Raw genomic sequence first — 17889 nt, forward strand, 5'->3', positions numbered from 1 at the left:
ACAGGCCAGTGGACACTCTTTCAACAATGAGGATGTACACATCCTGGACAGGGAGGAACGCTGGTTTGAGCGCGGAGTCAAGGAGGCCATTTACGTGAAGAGGGAAAGACCATCTCTGAATCGAGGAGGGGGCCTAAGGGTACATCTTTCGCCATCTTACAATGCTGTGATTGCAGCCATTCCCCAACTCTCTGTGAATGGTACTCATGGCCATTGATCAGTGTTCTTTGATCAGTGGGTTTTGGTCAGTGATTGTTGATCAATGGTCATAGGAATTTGCATAATTATGATTAAGGAACTGACCTCACAGCCCATTGTTCCTTCACTGGGCTGGTTTCAGTCATTATGCAAATGTACTGTTTATAAGATTGGGGAAACCTGCAGTCAGCTGAGACTGAAGAAGTCACTTGGATGAGTGACGAAACGTTTCTCCCACAAAACGCTACGTCCAGATGAACAGATTCAACTTTTGGAGATTTACTTTCCTGGATGATTGAGAATGCATCAAAATGTGCATTGATGTTACAGATAGTGAAAAGTAGTGAAGTGTATTTGTTCAATAACAAGCAAAAAACAAATACTTTTGAAACTGACCACTAAATGCTAGCCAGAGGTGTCAAAAGTACACACATTCCTTACTAAAGTTTAGATACCTCGGGGGTATGACCGTTGTTGTAACGCCAACAAAGTGGCAACGTAATTAGTGTAAGCAAACTAGGTGACTCCTAGAATTATGAAATTATTAATGGCAAAATTATATATGAAAGACTCTGTCTCAACCTTACAATCCACTTGCAAGGTTTCCACTGTATCCATGCAGGGAACGTATTTCCGCCTACTGTGGAGGTCACAATATGGCGCTCCCCAGTGGCTGCAGCCAGACCCTTCTCGTTAATTCTGCTATGTAAATCTGTATGCATTATTGTAGGGGTCTACCTTACAATATAAAGTGCCTTAAGGGGACTTTTGTTGTGATTCGGCGCTGTATAAATGAAATTGAATTGAATGAGAGCTCAAAAAGAGGAAGATACTTGTACAAATAATTGTATAAATAAAGTTGAGTAAAAATATTATTCTTCATACAATCTGCATAATCACCACTGAAACAAAAAACAGGAGAAAGAAACATCCATCCATCCATTCGCTTCCGCTTGTCCTTTTTCAGGGTCGCGGGGGGTGCTGGAGCCTATCCCAGCTGTCATAGGGCGAGAGGCGGGGTACACCCTGGACAGGTCGCCAGTCTGTCGCAGGGCTAACACACAGAGACAGACAACCATTTGCACTCACATTCACTCCCACATTCACACCTATGGGCAATTTAGACTAATCAATTAACCTATCCCCACAAAGAAACAGATAAACTAATTCACATAGGAAAATGTTCATGAATCACTGATTTATGTGAAACGTTTGTACAATTTTTACTTTGTGGTGAAGGACTGTTTGTAAATGATGAGCACTGGTGGCAGTGTGCTGATGGGTCTTTTTGTGAGCTGAGCCATCACAAAGCCTCTGCAACATGGCCAAAGTGTTCTTTATTATTTTTCAGGAAGATTACGTTTTTTTTTTTAGAGTGCCTCTCACAGCTAACGTCTAATGTTAGGGACATGAAGGAATTTAAAATTGAGAGAAAAATGAAGGGATAAAATTATCGCGGCTTCACACTGTAAAGTGTAAAAAAAGTACTTCATAACTTTTTTTATGTGTCTCCTCTTTGTCAAACAGAAGTGTGGTGTATGGAGAGACAATGTCGAATGCCATCGTCCCCAACTCGGCCAAGTCTTTCAACTTTCAGCAAGAGTTTAAGCTGATGGATGAGGAGGTGAGACTCACTTATGTGTTTTCTGAGCTCAAAGATAGAAATGATTTGACTATTTTATTGTAAAGGACAGCATCGGTGTTGTCATTCAACTTTATTTACTCTGTAAGGCACTCAGCATCAGTGACCATTACCCTGTGGAGGTGGAGCTGAAGACCAGAGCAGGAAGACAGAAAAGGATGGCTGTGCCTGACGGGACAGAGATGACATCTGGGGAAGAACAGTCTCAGAAGAAAGGTGTCTGAGACAGTTTAATAAAAATGTTTTTCAGTACGATTTTAGTTATTTTATAAAGGAGCAAATACCTCATGAATCTCAGGGCTGATCTCAGTTTAGTTACATTCTAATTAATTATGTAGAGTTGCTGTTTATTTAGGAATCAAAGTTATGTGACATATCTCATTTTAACTGATATACACTAACAGTAACAAATTTATACCAAACATGTTCTGCAGTGTTGTATTCTATGGGTGCTTCTGAGAGCAGATTTTAAATATCCACCTTCTAATATTAAACAACAGGGAAACAGAAGAAGACCAAACTGGCAGGGTCACCAAAGACATACAACAGAAGAAGAAGAATGTGGGAGGAAAAAGGAAGCAAGGGCAGGCATCCAACACTACAACCAAGAGAAGACGTCAGGGTCTTCAATGTTCATGATCTTACTATTAAATTTAAAAAGTAGAGTTACTGTAGTTAGAGCTGTTTCTAGTATTAAAATGTCAAAGCTTCAGTTTTTTGACTTATTCGAGATTTAACTGAAAACCACATCAGATAGATAGATAGATAGATAGATAGATAGATGATAGGTTTTAAAGTCATAATAAAATATTATTCGTGCACAGAAACAATATTTGAAACATTTTCTTTATTCTGCATTCAGAGCAAATGCTGACAGAGGCACAGCTTCCTGTAAACACTTACAGTGTGTTTGAAGCAAAGCTTTGTGTAAGAAAACAATATTTGAAACATTTTCTTTATTCTGCATTCAGAGCAAACGCTGACAGAGGCACAGTTTCCTGTAAACACTTACAGTGTGTTTGAAGCAAAGCTTTGTGTAAGAAAACAATATTTGAAACATTTTCTTTATTCTGCATTCAGAGCAAACGCTGACAGAGGCACAGCTTCCACACTTACAGTGTGCTGATGCAAAGCTTTGTGTAAGATTTAACTTTTTTTCCCCTGGAGAATCTTCCTGATCCAGTTAAGGTGCTTTGAGATATCCGTATAGACATTGGGACGATCCGGATAGTCACACTGTCCCAAGTTTTCATCAATCTTCCTGTTGAAAGAAACAATACCGACAGCCATTCCCTTGCAGACCAGAGGACCACCAGAATCACCCTGTATGAAGGAAGAATTTATTTTGTTCATGTGATACTTAATCCAGGGTGCTCATATATTTCTCAACAACAGAGCAGTTAGCAATGACTTTTCAAGGGAAGGAGAGAAAAGATACCTGACAGACTCCTTTTGGTGTGTTGTATCCACCTGCACAGATAACACTGGCAGGAAGATGACCCCATTCTTCCCTGCAGACTTGTGGACTGATGACTGAGACATCCACCACTCTCAGGTCATCAACAACATTACCACGAGTGTTTATCTTACCCCATCCAGCCACTTGGCACTTCTCATTTTCATTTAATGTCATTTCACGGAAGGGAAGTCGAGTGAATTGAATTGTTTTGCTTGGTCGGACAGGTGCAGACAGCTAGAGGCACAGAATTAAAGAGTAAAGATTTAAAATAAGTGAAAACCATTAAGCAGTGTTACAGAACATCTATCATTTATCTTTTTTTTAAGTAAGCACTTTTTACCTCAACTAGAAATTTGTTTTTCAATCAGCATATTGTAAATTCAAACACTCCAAAATATAAAACTTCCTGTGTGATGTGAGAAAACAAAAATGATAAACCTTACTTTTAAAAGCATGATGTCGTATCCAAGGCCAACATCCCGATAAGATGGGTGCTTGTATTTCTCGGCAATCTGTATCACGAGCTTATCAGCCCTCCTCAGATGGTGGTTACCAAGGACTACGTATCTAGGATACCTGAATAAAATATAATTCTAAGATCATCAGTAGATTTTCTGCAGTTACATAAACAACATGATGAAAATATTAATACATTTTTATAGTTAAAGTCAATTTTATGTATTCACTGAATTTATTCAAAAATTTTTATGGTTTTAGTTTGTAACTAAAGAACTTCAATTATTATTATTATTACATTATACAGTACTAAATATACATGTCATGTATATATATGTCATATATCTATTATATAGAGGGAGAATTTATGTATATATATATATATATATATATATACATATATATATATATATATATATATATATATATATATATATATATATATATAGTAGGGGTGCAACGATACACAAAATTCACGGTTTGGAGAAATGGCTCTTTGCAAAATAAAAGCTATACTATACGCTTCTTCTGGGCTATATTCTCAGCAGCATATTAAACATATCAGGTCCCCATAAGGAGAATCATGTGCTAACGGCTGTCTAAATGACTCGGGTAAAGTTTGTAGCATGTGTGCTTGTTGTTTTTGTCTGCTTCCACTTGTCTTTGCATTAGGATGATGTCGGAGTAAATGTGCAGTCATATTCGTTGTGTTCCCACTAGTGCTGTCAGCGTTAATCTCGTTGAAATGACGTTAACGCCACAACGCGGCAAATCTCCGTTAAAGAGCTACCGCGGATCACCCCGTGCGTGGGGCTGGACGGCGTCAACACGTTAACAAGCTAACTGCGCTAACGCACTATTTCCCACCAATTGAGCATTGGCCACAGTATGCACATCCGACACACTGTTTTACTTTTGTCCATGACGCGCTTACCATCAGGGTCATGCTTCACATGAAAACCAAAATAGTTCCAAATGCCAGATCTGAATGAGGGTGGGGGAGGTTCAATTTCGGGTAGCGTTGAGGCAGTTGCCATGTTGCAACGAGCTTAGCTTCTGTCTTGCTAGCTTGCGCTCTGCGCTCAGTGGATCTGCGCTCAACAGTGCAGCCTAGGCGGAGTGGACGAACGCAGATCCACTGAGCGCTCAACGCAGACAGCATCGTCAGAAGAAAAGTTGATAAAATAAATTAAAAATTTTGTATTGTTTGATACACATGCGTACCGAACCGAAAGCACTGTATCGAACGGTTCAATATCGATACGAGTATTGTTGCACCCCTAATATATATATATATATGAGAAATAAATAAGAAATTTCCTTGGAGGAATGATTACTTACACGTCACAGTGTGCAGCAGTCATTACAAAGTCCTCAGAAACAAGAAATCCTCCACAAACATGGTTGCCTCCGTGATCCTGCACTGATGCCATATACAGCATTTCGTTGTCTGGGGCTATTTTCCCATTTATAATTTTACTTCCAAGGACTAATTGCATTAGGAGGAAACAAAATTAATAAAAAATATTTAAAAAATATTAATATTCCACACTATTATTCATGGTGCAACTTACCATTTTGCCCGAGGAATGTCAGCACATGAACAACCACAATTTGTTGCAGAGCAAACATCTCGGTGGTGAAATGCTCGATCTGTTATGTTGAGACCGATGGGTCAGTCCTTTTAAGCAGTTTGTACCAACTAACATCTGACTTTTAACCACTTCCTGTGAGTAATGTGTTTTTGAAATTTTCCACAGCAAATACTTCACTATCACTTTCAATCACAATCTGTTATATGTGCACCCCTTTCTCATTAACAGTATTGAATTTCAAACGAATTACAGCTAAATCTTCTGCTTACTCAGAAATGCTCCCTTTGTTTTTCTTTAGGTGGACAAGATGCTTTAGCTTGGAACTAGAAAAACTAAAATCAAACTGAAGGGCTCAAATAGATACTTGAAAATTTTCACTTTTTTAAAATTTTTTTTATTTTATTTTGCAGTTGTTCGCACTAAACCCAAACAACCACCATCTTCACTCATGGTGCTCCCAGTGGCATCAGCTGGAGGCCTGCCAAGGTCGAAGCTGACTGGAACAACAACAATTGTTCCCTGATAACAAGACTGTTGTTGGAGATCGTTGTCCCTTCTTCACGGCCAGCTGGGCTCACTGGAGACTTGTTGACCTCTTCTCTCAGCTGAACACGGGATACACACACATATGCATGTAATTGACACAGACCCCCCCCCCCAAAAAAAAAAAAAACCCCACAAAAAAACCCAGACGCTTCTCCCAGCTGACATAGGTGACAGGTCTGGACCAGCGCAGTATGATGGCAGCAGGACGGGATGGCTGTTTGTCTACACCGGCTCACTCCATACTCCCACCCTGTTGCTTGTCATGTCTTTTGATGGTGTAAAATGTTTAGATTAATGTGCTTTATGTGCTGAGGTGGTTTTTTTTTGCTCTCCTAGTGGAGCCCAGTCTGAGTAGAGTCCTTTTTTTTTCTCCTCCTGTCCCAGATGTTGTGTATTTTCGTTGTTTTTCCAAAATGCTACCTATTCTGACCTGTCTTACCAATGTGATGTTTGTGTAATATATGTATGGTTGGAAGGTGTCCATTTTCACTACAGGCAACTGCAAGTGACAAATAAAGGCTTTATTCATTATCAAGAGTCATGTTGTCATGCTGTGATCTTGGAGAAAGAGTAAATCAGATGATTTCCAGATGGTAGTGCAAGATGAATAAAAACACCACTGGCTGAAATGTACCACCATTTCTTATGGATGGATGTAGACACTCTTTATTTTACCTCCCTCCTCTGGCTATATTGAGGATGATTTAAACCAAAGATTTCAAATTTGGATTCATGACTCCATCAGACCTGTTGCCACTGATATCAGTGACATTTGGTCCTTTCATGTACTGACTAATCTTCTTTCAGCTTATTGAATTGACTATGAATAGAAAATAGTAAATTTCGATCTTAGAATATCACAAATATGCTGAAAAATGCTTTGGTTCCAGATTGTGTTCAGTTACAAATGCTGAAATGACCATCTCTTTCTTATTTGTGTGCGTATTTTCTTTCTAAAACCAGGTTTCTCTTTGTTGTAATCAGAGCACCACCTATTTGGTTGTGGGTAGTGTTTTCTGGTTTTTATGTTTCATGTTAGTTTTTTTGCTTCACTGAAATATGGAGAGTCTGATTACTAAGTGGCAGCAGCTGTCCTGTTAGCCACCTTGGCACTGCCCCTCGAACCCGCTGCACCACCCCTCCACTGCAGCGGAGCCAGAGACCACACCCCTGCTACACACCCCCACCGCCCGACGGAGGCTGGGGCCACATCCAGCCAACCTTTTATAGCCCTTCCGGTCACCCCATCTGGAACGGTGGCCTTCCTGGGGTTCACTGCCCTCAGGGTGTGCCTCACCTCAGATTCCTGCTCCACGAGGCTTAGGCTACAACTGCCCTCCGATGTTTTAGCTGCTGCTGCCTCTGGTCTCTTCACCTCAAAGCATGCAATTCAATTCAATTCAATTCAATTTTATTTATATAGCGCCAAATCACAACAACAGTCGCCTCAAGGTGCTTTATATTGTGCAGTAGATCGTACAATAATAAATACAGAGAAAAACCCAACAATCATATGACCCCCTATGAGCAAGCACTTTGGCGACAGTGGGAAGGAAAAACTCCCTTTTAACAGGAAGAAACCTCCAGCAGAACCAGGCTCAGGGAGTAAGAAAGGTTACTGGAAAGGAAAAACTCAATGCATCATGGGAATCCCCAGCAGCCTATGTCTATTGCAGCATAACTAAGGGAGGATTCAGGGTCACCTGGTCCAGCCCTAACTATATGCTTTAGCAAAAAGGAAAGTTTTAAGCCTAACCTTGAAAGTAGAGATAGTGTCTGTCTCCCGAATCCAAACTGGAAGCTGATTCCACAGAAGAGGGGCCTGAAAACATTCTACTTTTAAATACTCTAGGAACAACAAGTAAGCCTGCAGTGCGAGAGCGAAGTGCTCTAATAGGGTGATATGGTACTACAAGGTCATTAAGATAAGATGGGGCCTGATTATTTAAGACCTTGTATGTGAGGAGCAGGATTTTGAATTCAATTCTGGATTTAACAGGAAGCCAATGAAGGGAAGCCAAAACAGGAGAAATCTGCTCTCTCTTACTAGTCCCTGTCAGGACTCTTGCTGCAGCATTTTGCAGCAAGAGTACAGCAAAGAAGTCGTTCAGCTCCTCCACAAACACAACATTGCCCTCAGTCAATGTGGTATTGCCAAGTTTGTAGTTGGTTAAGTGCTGAACTCCCTGCCATACCTGTTGTGAGCTGTTGTTGCTGACGTGGTCTTCAATCCTCCTCTGGTACGGTGCCTTGGTGTCTCTGATACCTCTTTTCAGCTCAGATCTGGCTGCACTGTAATGCATACCATCACCGGATCTGAAAGCGGCGTCACGTTGCTTCAGCAGGACCTGGACCTCTTTAGTCATCCAAGTTTTCTGATTGGAAAACACACAGAGACATTTGTCCACAGTTACACTGTTGACACAGAAGTTAATATGGCTGAGCACTGATATTGTGTGCTCTTCGAGGTCCTGGTGTTCAAACACACTCCAGTCTGTGTTTTCAAAACAGTCCTGCAGCTGATGTGATGCACCTTCTGGCCTGGTTTTCACAGTCTTTGTGGCTGGGGGGGGGGGGCTCTCCTCCTAACAGGAGTGTATGCAGGGATCAGGAGCATGGACATGTGGTCTGACAAACCTAGATGTGGTAGAGGGGTTGCTCTGTAGCCTTTTTGGATGTTGCTGTGGGTTTTATCCATTGTGTTTTTCCCCCTTGTTGCACATTTAATATGCTGTTCAGATCTGGGGAATACTGACCTTAAGTCAGTATGGTTGAAGTCCTCCGCTATAATGTGCACTGCTTCAGGATGGGAGTTCTGCTGAGTGCTTGAAGATTTTCACATTTGTTTGTTATATTTTCTTTTTCTTTTTTTTTAAATCAAGAGTCATGTTTACAGAGCTGTGATCTTGGAGAAAGAGTAAACAAGTGATATTGTTGTTGTTAATATACAAGCAAGCAAGAAAGCAGTTTATTTAAACAGCAATTTGAGACAACTCCCAGCTGAAAACAAAGTGCTGTACACTCAACATGCCAAAAACGATACTCTGAATAAGTAAAAATATAAAAATAAAATAAAAATTATAAAATGATAATTAAAATTACATTGAAAACAATAAAATCAGCACATTAGATTACATTAAAACAATAAAATCATGGTCAAACTGTGTCATAAGCCAAAGAGCAAAAATGGGTTTTAGGACATGTTTTAAAAGTGGATGATGAAAGGGCCTCTCTAATGTTCTAATGTCTTCCAGACATGCTAGAAGTGGTTTAATAGAGAAGGCTTTCTGCTTCAAAAGGCAGATAAATCTGGCAATTGTCAGCATAACAATGAAAAGATATTCCATTCCTTCTAAGGATGGTTCCCAAGGGCTGTAAAGATAATGAAAAAAGCAGAGGCCCTAGAATTGAGCCCTGCGGGACACCAAACTGAAGAGAGGCAGAAAAGGACTCATACTGTCATGGTTTGCGGGGCAAGCTGTATGGTGTTGTGAGAAAGGACTGATTCCAGACCAAAGCAAAACCAGGGCCCTAGGAGTCAAACAAGATGTCCATTACTGTTCAAAACATAGTTCAGGGGGGAGGGCCGGGGTCCGACAGCACAGAAGTCCATATAGTTCAGGTGGCTGACCAAGATGTCGGCAGCCAGGAGCCCAGGGTGAAACAGTTCAGAGGGCCGGCCTTGCAGAAAGTGGCGGTGACTCAACAGATCAGGGAGCCACCCGTGCGGAAAGTAGCAGTGGCATGGATACAGTTCTAGAGGCCGACCAAGCGGAAGGCAGTGGCGGTGCAGGCAACGCAAATCCAGTGGTGGCGTGGAAACAGTTCAGGAGGCCGACCCCAATGCCAGCGGTGGTGACGGAGCAGCTCTGGAGGCCGACCCGGCGGGTGGTGATGCTGGCAACATCCTTCGGGAGGTCTGCCACGGGTCTGGCAGCAGCGAAACAGTTCAGAAGGCCGCCCATGATGGCAAAGAAGCCCAGCTAATGGCCTGGAAAGTGGCCAGTGCCGACGAGGTGCTGTCACAGGACGTGGACGTGCAAACTGAGCAGGACCCGATGGCGGCGTGGCAGGCGCAGGAGACGAGGCAGGACCAGCTGCTTTTCAGCTGCTTCTCCACTCCACACTCAGCTCCTTTCTCAAGCCACTGCGTCAGTGAAATATGGAGCGTCTGATTACTGAGTGGCAGCAGCTGCCCTGCCAGCCAGCCTCGCACTGCCCCTCGATATACCAAGCCTACCTTGGATGAGCGAAACACAGATACCTGAAGCCATACCGACCGTGACCACTGAGCAACTAACTACTACACTAGGATTACTTGGTACTATGCAAGTAACCCCAAAGGAAGGGGCTACATGAAAAGGATGTGGGACCTATGGAATCTCTGATTCCCAGCATCCACACTGACAGCGAAATAACAGTGTACCACCTATCAGAAGAAGGAACAGCTAGGAACTGGAGATCAAAGAGGTAGAACACAAATAGTATGGCAAGGGGGAGCTAGGACAACAGGTCACGTAGAAGATATCGTATATAAAAAAATAAAATAAAATTCCCCTCTCTCCACTGCAGGTGGTCTTTATCCTTCAAACTCTGGCTGTTTTTTTGTTTTTTTTTACTAGAGGTCTGGGAGCTTGAGGGTCCTGTGCAGTATCTTAGATGTCTAGGACTGGGCTCTTCTGGACAGAGATCTTGGATGTTGATCTGTTGCCATTTTTTTATTGGTTGACATGGTACATTTTTCCGCCAATAGGAAAGAGGTGGCTTTTTTCTTTTCTTTCTTTACTGTTTTTCATGGTGTCATTAGGAAATGCTTTTTAAAAAATGTTTCTTTCACACAAAAGTGACACTAGTATTCAGGACAAAAGTATTGTTTACTTTTTTTTCAATTTCAATTAAAGCAACAGAATCACAATGTCTACTAAAATAAATGTATCACATAACCTTCCTAGTGGCCATAAAATATGGAAACTGCAATTAACCCAGCCCTCATAAATGTGGCATCAATAGAAAGCCCAGGATGATCCTTGACAGTACAGCAGGAGTCATAGAAATTGCATATATAGTGCTTGATATAGAGGGCTCAGACTCATGTCCTTAACAGAGGACAAAAATGATTTGCTGGGTATTAGGAGATTATCATCTGCCTGGGTTCTTGGCTAGCTTTGCATTAGCATGCGGTTTGTGCAGATGCTTGTCGTTTTAGCATGGTAATGCAGTTGTTTCTATCCTGGATGCAGGTTCCACTTTACCATCTCACTGTTGTCCTTTTGTGTAATAAAATAAAAGGAATGTCCATATCTCCTCCATCTTCTCCTGAAACCTATCCACCACCCATCTCCGGTACATAAACTGAAATCAGCTGATTGTAGCGCAGGGAGAAAAAAGGGTGTTTCCATGACAATTTTTCTTTCGTTTTTTTTTCTGCCATGTCAATAACTGAAGCGTTGTAAAGTAAATTATGGTATAATTATAGCTGTAATGTACTTACTGAAATTAGTACAGTCTTCTTCTTCCTAGCGGTTTATATCCCGCGACGCAGGGTCCGCTATCTTGCATGCCTTCCTCCACTTCTTCCTATCAAGGGCGTCTTCTGGTGTAACATTCACAGCCTTCATATCATCCTTGATTCGGTCCATCCAGCGCTTTTTTGGTCTTCATTGTGGCCTGTTTCCATCCAGATCTAATTGCTGGGCTGTCTTTGCGATGGAATTTTTATTGCTACGGACAACATGGCCGTACAATCGGAGCCTCGCCTCTCGCATCTTGTCTGTGATCGGTGTCACTCCCCATTGTTTCCTGACATCTTCGTTCCTCGCTCGGTCAAGTCGTGTGAGACCCAGAGGCCACCTCAGCATCTTCATCTCCATGGTGTGAAGAGCTTGTTCGTGTTTGGTCGTCGCTGGCCAGCACTCTGACCCGTAGAGTGCCAGTGGGCGCACAATCGACTTATAGACTTTCGCCTTAAGATAGATTGGCATTCTCTTGTCACATAAGACTCCACTCACCTGATGCCACTTCATCCATGCTGTGTTGACACGGAGTCTGGCGTCCGCGGGCGGGATAGGCGGATGTGTAAATTTTTCATTGCTGATTCCAGCGAAGTAATCTGACCAGCGCTGAAGGATGTCTCGGGGGTCTCGCAGAACCTGCCCATCGGCTCCCTTGATTTGGACAACATGGTTCGTATCAAAGTCCTGCTTCACGCGGTGGCGGGCTTTGGCAAGTCGGTAGATGTTATTGGCCCCCTCTGGGGTTTGGAGCTGGTCATAAAGATCTTGGTAGTGTCGTCTTTTCACGGAGGCCACTGCCCTCTTTGCTGCCGATTTCAGCGAGCCGTATTGGGTGAGATCTTCATGCGCTCGCGATCGCCACCAAGTCTTATAGGCCAGCTTCTTTGCTTTTATTGCTTTTTGTACCTCCTCATTCCACCACCAGACCTGTTTCTCAATGACTGAAATTAGTACAATAACACATCAAACTACTGAAAAATGAAATGTGATTACAGTAGTGTGTCACTCTAACATACTACACCCAGCACTGTCACCCAACACTTTTTGAACACTGTCACATCAATATTATTTGAATCCTAATAGTTATATTCTTACATTTAAAAAACTTTTCATCCACAGGTGTGAGGACTATAGCGCGTTACTTAGTCCCTATGGACCCCAAAGCGCTTTACACTACATTCAGTCATTCACACACACATTCACACACTGGTGATGGCATGCTACATTGTAGCCACAGCTGCCCTGGGGCGCAGTGACAGAGGCGAGGCTACCGGACACTGGCGCCACTGGGCCCTCTGACCACCACCAGTAGGCAACGGGTGAAGTGTCTTGCCCAAGGACACAATGACCGAGACTGTTGGAGCCAGGGCTCGAACCGGCAACCTTCCGATTACAAGACAAACTGCCAATTCTTGAGCCACGATCGCCCCACCTGTGCCAGGTTTAACTCCAGCCTGGCCCAGGGACTCCAGTAGTACGGCTACTCGCTGCAAATGCCACACCCAGGTGTCGCTGTGGATTATAACGTCATCCTAATAAAGCAGCATAAGCCACGTGTACATGCAGTACCCATTCCATGTGGCGTTGGAAGGTGGCTGGTGCTCTGAGCAAGCCGAACAGAAGTGTGATAAATTCGTAAACACCGTACGTTGTGAAGAAGACTCTTGGGAGTCTGCCAGTAGCCCTTGGTTAAATCAAGTTTAGAGACAAAATGTTGCTCCAAGAGCTCATCGACACAGGGCATCAGATCAGCATCAAACTTTGACACTTAATAAACATACACAGATACAGAGTGGTGCATGAAACATTATGATAACAGTGTGAACAAACTGATCAATGTGAGTTGAATGCCACATGATCTCACTGGTATCTTCTGATAAGTGGGGTGTGGAAATAGTGAGTGTTGCTGGAAAAGGGAATGGGCATTTAGAGTTTTTGCTATTGAATTTTCTCTGTGTTCAAATTTTTCATGCATACTGCTATACATGGAGCCACATCAAATTGATTTAAGGATGGATGGTTTTTTTTAGGGTTTTTGCACAGATGCATTGTGGATACATCTCTGGTCTGATGAATAACTGACATGGAACCATTGTGGTAAAACAGATGGCATAAAAAGTGAATGTAACTACCACAGTTTTCTGAAATCTTCTTTTGAAATTTCAACATGATCACTGTCACCATCCTGGTTGCAAACAAAACAAAGAATAAAGAAAAAAGGGTTGCAACGAGGAGTGAAACTGGTTACTCAACTTGTCAATTACAAGTCATGCCAATGAGCTCAACAGTGACAATCCTTCTTTCTTATACACTTTATGACAAAGTTTTATCAAATAAACTTCATGTTTTTTTCAATATGATCAGATAAATGGGACTGAGTCCATCCACTCAGCAGGAAAGTGTTAGGTAAATCTGTGTGGCAGGCGGAGGGTTGGAGGCCAGCAACTAAGCTGGAGTCCTGCCAGGCAGAAAGCTGGTAACAATGTGGATGGGGGCAATCTTCTGGGAGCTAGCAGCAACAGCAAAATCGATGGGGCTTTATTTTTTTCTAGCCTGTAAACTATTTAGATCGATAAAAAGCTATGTTTAGCTTACAGGGTGCTACATACAATGTTCCCTCTAAGCTGCGCGCATGCGCAATTGCGCACTGCTGGCACGGTCTCTGCGCACAGAAAATCTGCGCACAAAAAAAAATCTAACCTGAATTGAAATTAAAATTAATACTTTAGCAATTCTGTTTTGCAGTGTTAGTCAGTAAGTAACTGGCTGCTCCCGTATGGGATTAGAACGATGCCACCTTATCTCATAGTCCAGCCAGTAATGCGATTCACATTCGTATATATGCAGCTAATCAACGTCGACTGGCTATGACAGCGTCCTTATGTGCCGACACCGCTGTTTTAGCTAGCAAAGCGGCGTGGCTGATGTGGAGTGAAGCCACGTTAATGACAACGTGTACAACCATTAGCGATGTGAGCAGGACTGATGGAACAATTGACGGGAAAAGTGTGGACTTTATACCAGTTTTTAAATTGTGTTGATAGGCCACGTAAAACCAGAGTTATGATAAAAAATATCTGCAATGTTTGGTTTTCTTCCTGAATACTATCGTTGTTTATATTTACTGCGGGAAGAAACGCGAATAACGGCGTTTTATAAGGAAAACGCTCCAAGCGCTCTCCGCCTGTGAGCAAAACCAAAACCAAAAAACCCCACCCTTTCCTATTGGTGGAAAAATGTACCATGTCGACCAATCAAAAAATGATATGGCAACATCGCACTTAGTGGTTTAGGAAGAGGGGAAGTTTTAGGAGTGACGGCGGTGTTTTGAGATGTGAAAGATTTGCGACGTTTAGCGCAAATCTTGTGTAGTTAGTGTGTAGTGTAGTCAATAGTTTTGTTGTGTGTGTCAGAACAATGAGGCGACTGCTGAGTGTTACAGGTGTTACAGGAGTGATACATCTCCTGTTGTCAGGCCTGCAGGTATCAGGCTGTTGTTCTCCTTTATCTCATAGTGGACAGAAATTATTTTTTGGAGTGGCACAAATAATTTGTGTGGCTTCAGATTTGATGCAGAACAGCTGATTGTTCTGTAAATAGTTTGAAATGTTTATTTAAAAAATACCCTTGGCTGCATTTTTAGGTAAACAGCTGCAAAAACTTTGTTGTTTGCATAACTCAGTTACTTTTTTTAAGAAGTAACTATATAATTAATTGCCCAACATTGGTCTTTATATACTGTATTTTGCAGACAGAGAGTTACAGGACTCTCTCCCAGACCACAGACTCATACTCATAATACAAGTCAGAGCTTTATAAAAAGAAAAAAAGAAAATTGTGTTTTCTAAATTGAAGTTCAAGTTATTTTTACTTCCAATAGTGTTAACATACTACACAGGTCATAAACAAGATTTCTTTTAATTTTCATTGTAGTTGTGGGCTAAAGCACTTAATTAAAGACAACCACACACACACCACGTGTATGCTGTTACTATTTATTATGGTTTAACTTGTTAAGGACAAAAACATGAAGAAAATTCTGCATCAAGCATAGGTTTCCTACTTTTGTTAAGTCTGTATTAACAGCTCAGTGTCATGGTGGGTCGTGCTGTTGCTTCAGAGCAAGAAGGTCCTGGGTTCAAATCCACAATCTGGCCAAGTTTGCAATGGGTTCTCTCTGCGTACTCTGGTTTCCTCCACAGTTAAAAGTCATGCAGATATTAATAATAATGGATTGCATTTATATAGCGCTTTTCGGGGCCCTTAAAGCGCTTTACAATTCCACTATTCGTTCACTCTCACATTCACACACTGGTGGAGGCAAGCTACAGTTGTAGCCGCAGCTGTCCTGGGGCATATCGCACCATCGGCCCCTCATCACCAGTAGGTGGTAGGTGAAGTGTCTTGCCCAAGGACACAACAACCGAGACTGTCCGAGCCGGGGCTCGAACCGGCAACCTTCCGGTTACAAGATGAACTGCCAACTCTTTGAGCCACGATATTAGGGTAAGTGTAACTGGTGATTCTAAATTATCCAAAGGTGTTAAAGTGCAAATGGTTGTTTGACTCTATATGGTAGACTGGCGACCTCTCCAGCATGTACCCTGCCCCTCTTACCCTATCACTTCCGGAGCCCAGATAGATAAGAAGATGGGTGGACTGGAAGTTGCTGTAAATCTGTTGAATTTTTGTTGAACATTATGTAATATGAATACAACATGTACTACAGACATAAGTTCCATTTGTTCATTCAACAAGATTATCATTGGTGTAACAAACAAATATTTTACTAGGTCATGTAACAAGACTGACTTTTGATGTGCCAAAGTGTTTAAACACTATAACATGAATTTAAATAAATTTAATTAGACTAACTTGGTACAAAGATGTTGATTGAATAAAAGTCAACTTAATTGAATGTTAATGTTACTATTAGCACGATCTGATATCGTCATGTTGGTGTTGTTCCCAGATCATCATACTAAATGTTGTTCCAGGATCAACATTGCAAGTGACCAATCACATTGTTGTGACGTCATACTTTTGCGCCTTTGGAAAAAACCGCCGTAAAACAAAAAACTGTACTTAAGCTGCAAGAAACCGCCTCTGTCCGCCGATCAACGGACCCTAACCCTTTAATAAATGGTAAGCAGAACTGATATTGTCCTTGCAACATTGGAATTTCATAAATGCATGAATGGCTTGGCGCGCAAAAGAATAACGTCACAACAATGTGATTGGTCACTTGCAATGTTGAACCTGGAACAACATTTTCATGATGATGTGGGAACAACACCAACACGACGATATCAGATCATCCTTACTAGTATGTTAAACCTACAAACATATATCGGGTTGAAACAACACATTCAAGATGGATTAATATAACATGATTTGTTTAGATGGAATATAAGTGGCAAGATAAAATTACGTTCATCCAATGAATTATTTTTTTGAGTGGGGTGTGGAAATAGTGACTTTTGCTGGAAAAGGGAATGGGCATTTAGAGTTTTTGCTATTGAATTTTTTTCTGTTTTCAAATTTTTTCATGCATACTGCTATACATGGAGCCACATCAAATTGATTTAAGGTGGGTGTGAAGGACGTTAAGGATGGATGTTTTTTTTAGGGTTTTTGCACAGATGCATTGTGGATACATCTCTGGCCTGATGAATAACTGACATGGAACCATTGTGATAAAACAGATGGCATAAAAAGTGGATGTAACTACCACAGTTTTCTGAAATCTTCTTTTGAAATTTCAACATGATCACTGTCACCATCCTGGTTGCAAAAAAAAAAAAAAAAAAAGGAAACAAACAAAAAAAAATAGTCATGATGAGGTGGTCTGGGTTTGACAGTGACAGTTTGCTCAACTTGTCAATTACAAGTCATGCCAATGAGCTCAACACTGATAATCCTCCTTTCTTATACATTTTATGACAAAGTTTTATCAAATAAACTTCATGTGTTTGTCAATGTGATCACAAAAAAGTGACTGGGTCCATCCACTCAGCAGGAAAGTGTTACTCAGTACTCAGTAGGTACATCCTAGAGTGACAAATGAAGAAACCTTTAACAACCAATTTAGAGGAAAGCTTTAATAAGAGTCAAATCCTGCTATGTCAATTTTAATAAAACAGGTAAGCTAAACAGATTATCCAATCTCCCTGTGCTTTCTTTCTTTTCACTTTCTTCTTATCTCTCAGCTGCTCACAGCAAATAATTAGCTCTTCCTCATCCAGGCTCCGATGGAGGTTTCTTCTTGTTAACGGGGAGTTTTTCCTTCCCACTGTCACCAAGGGATTGTTTATTGATTAGCTTCTATTTTTTATAAGGTTTCGGGGGTTTTATATTACAATATTTTATTGTTGTGATTTGGTACTACATAAACAGAAGTGAATGGAAATTAATTACAAGCACCACCTTGATTTTTTCCATTAATATATTTATTCTCCTGAAGATTCACTTCAAACCATG

General features: G+C 41.4%; 1 protein-coding gene across 1 annotated transcript; it reads right to left on the bottom strand.

Annotated features, from left to right (window-relative positions):
• Positions 1 to 2986: 2986 nt before the first annotated feature.
• On the bottom strand, positions 2987 to 5387 carry LOC135933077 (granzyme B-like). Its single transcript, XM_065470981.1, has 5 exons — positions 5330 to 5387; positions 5097 to 5244; positions 3743 to 3875; positions 3279 to 3533; positions 2987 to 3163 (listed from the first exon to the last, which is right to left on the bottom strand). Exons 1-5 carry the CDS (start codon positions 5385 to 5387, stop codon positions 2987 to 2989), a joined length of 771 nt encoding a protein of 256 aa, XP_065327053.1.
• Positions 5388 to 17889: the final 12502 nt, after the last annotated feature.

Source organism: Pelmatolapia mariae, linkage group LG5 (assembly GCF_036321145.2).
Source record: "Pelmatolapia mariae isolate MD_Pm_ZW linkage group LG5, Pm_UMD_F_2, whole genome shotgun sequence".
NCBI classification, from domain to species: Eukaryota; Metazoa; Chordata; class Actinopteri; order Cichliformes; family Cichlidae; genus Pelmatolapia; species Pelmatolapia mariae.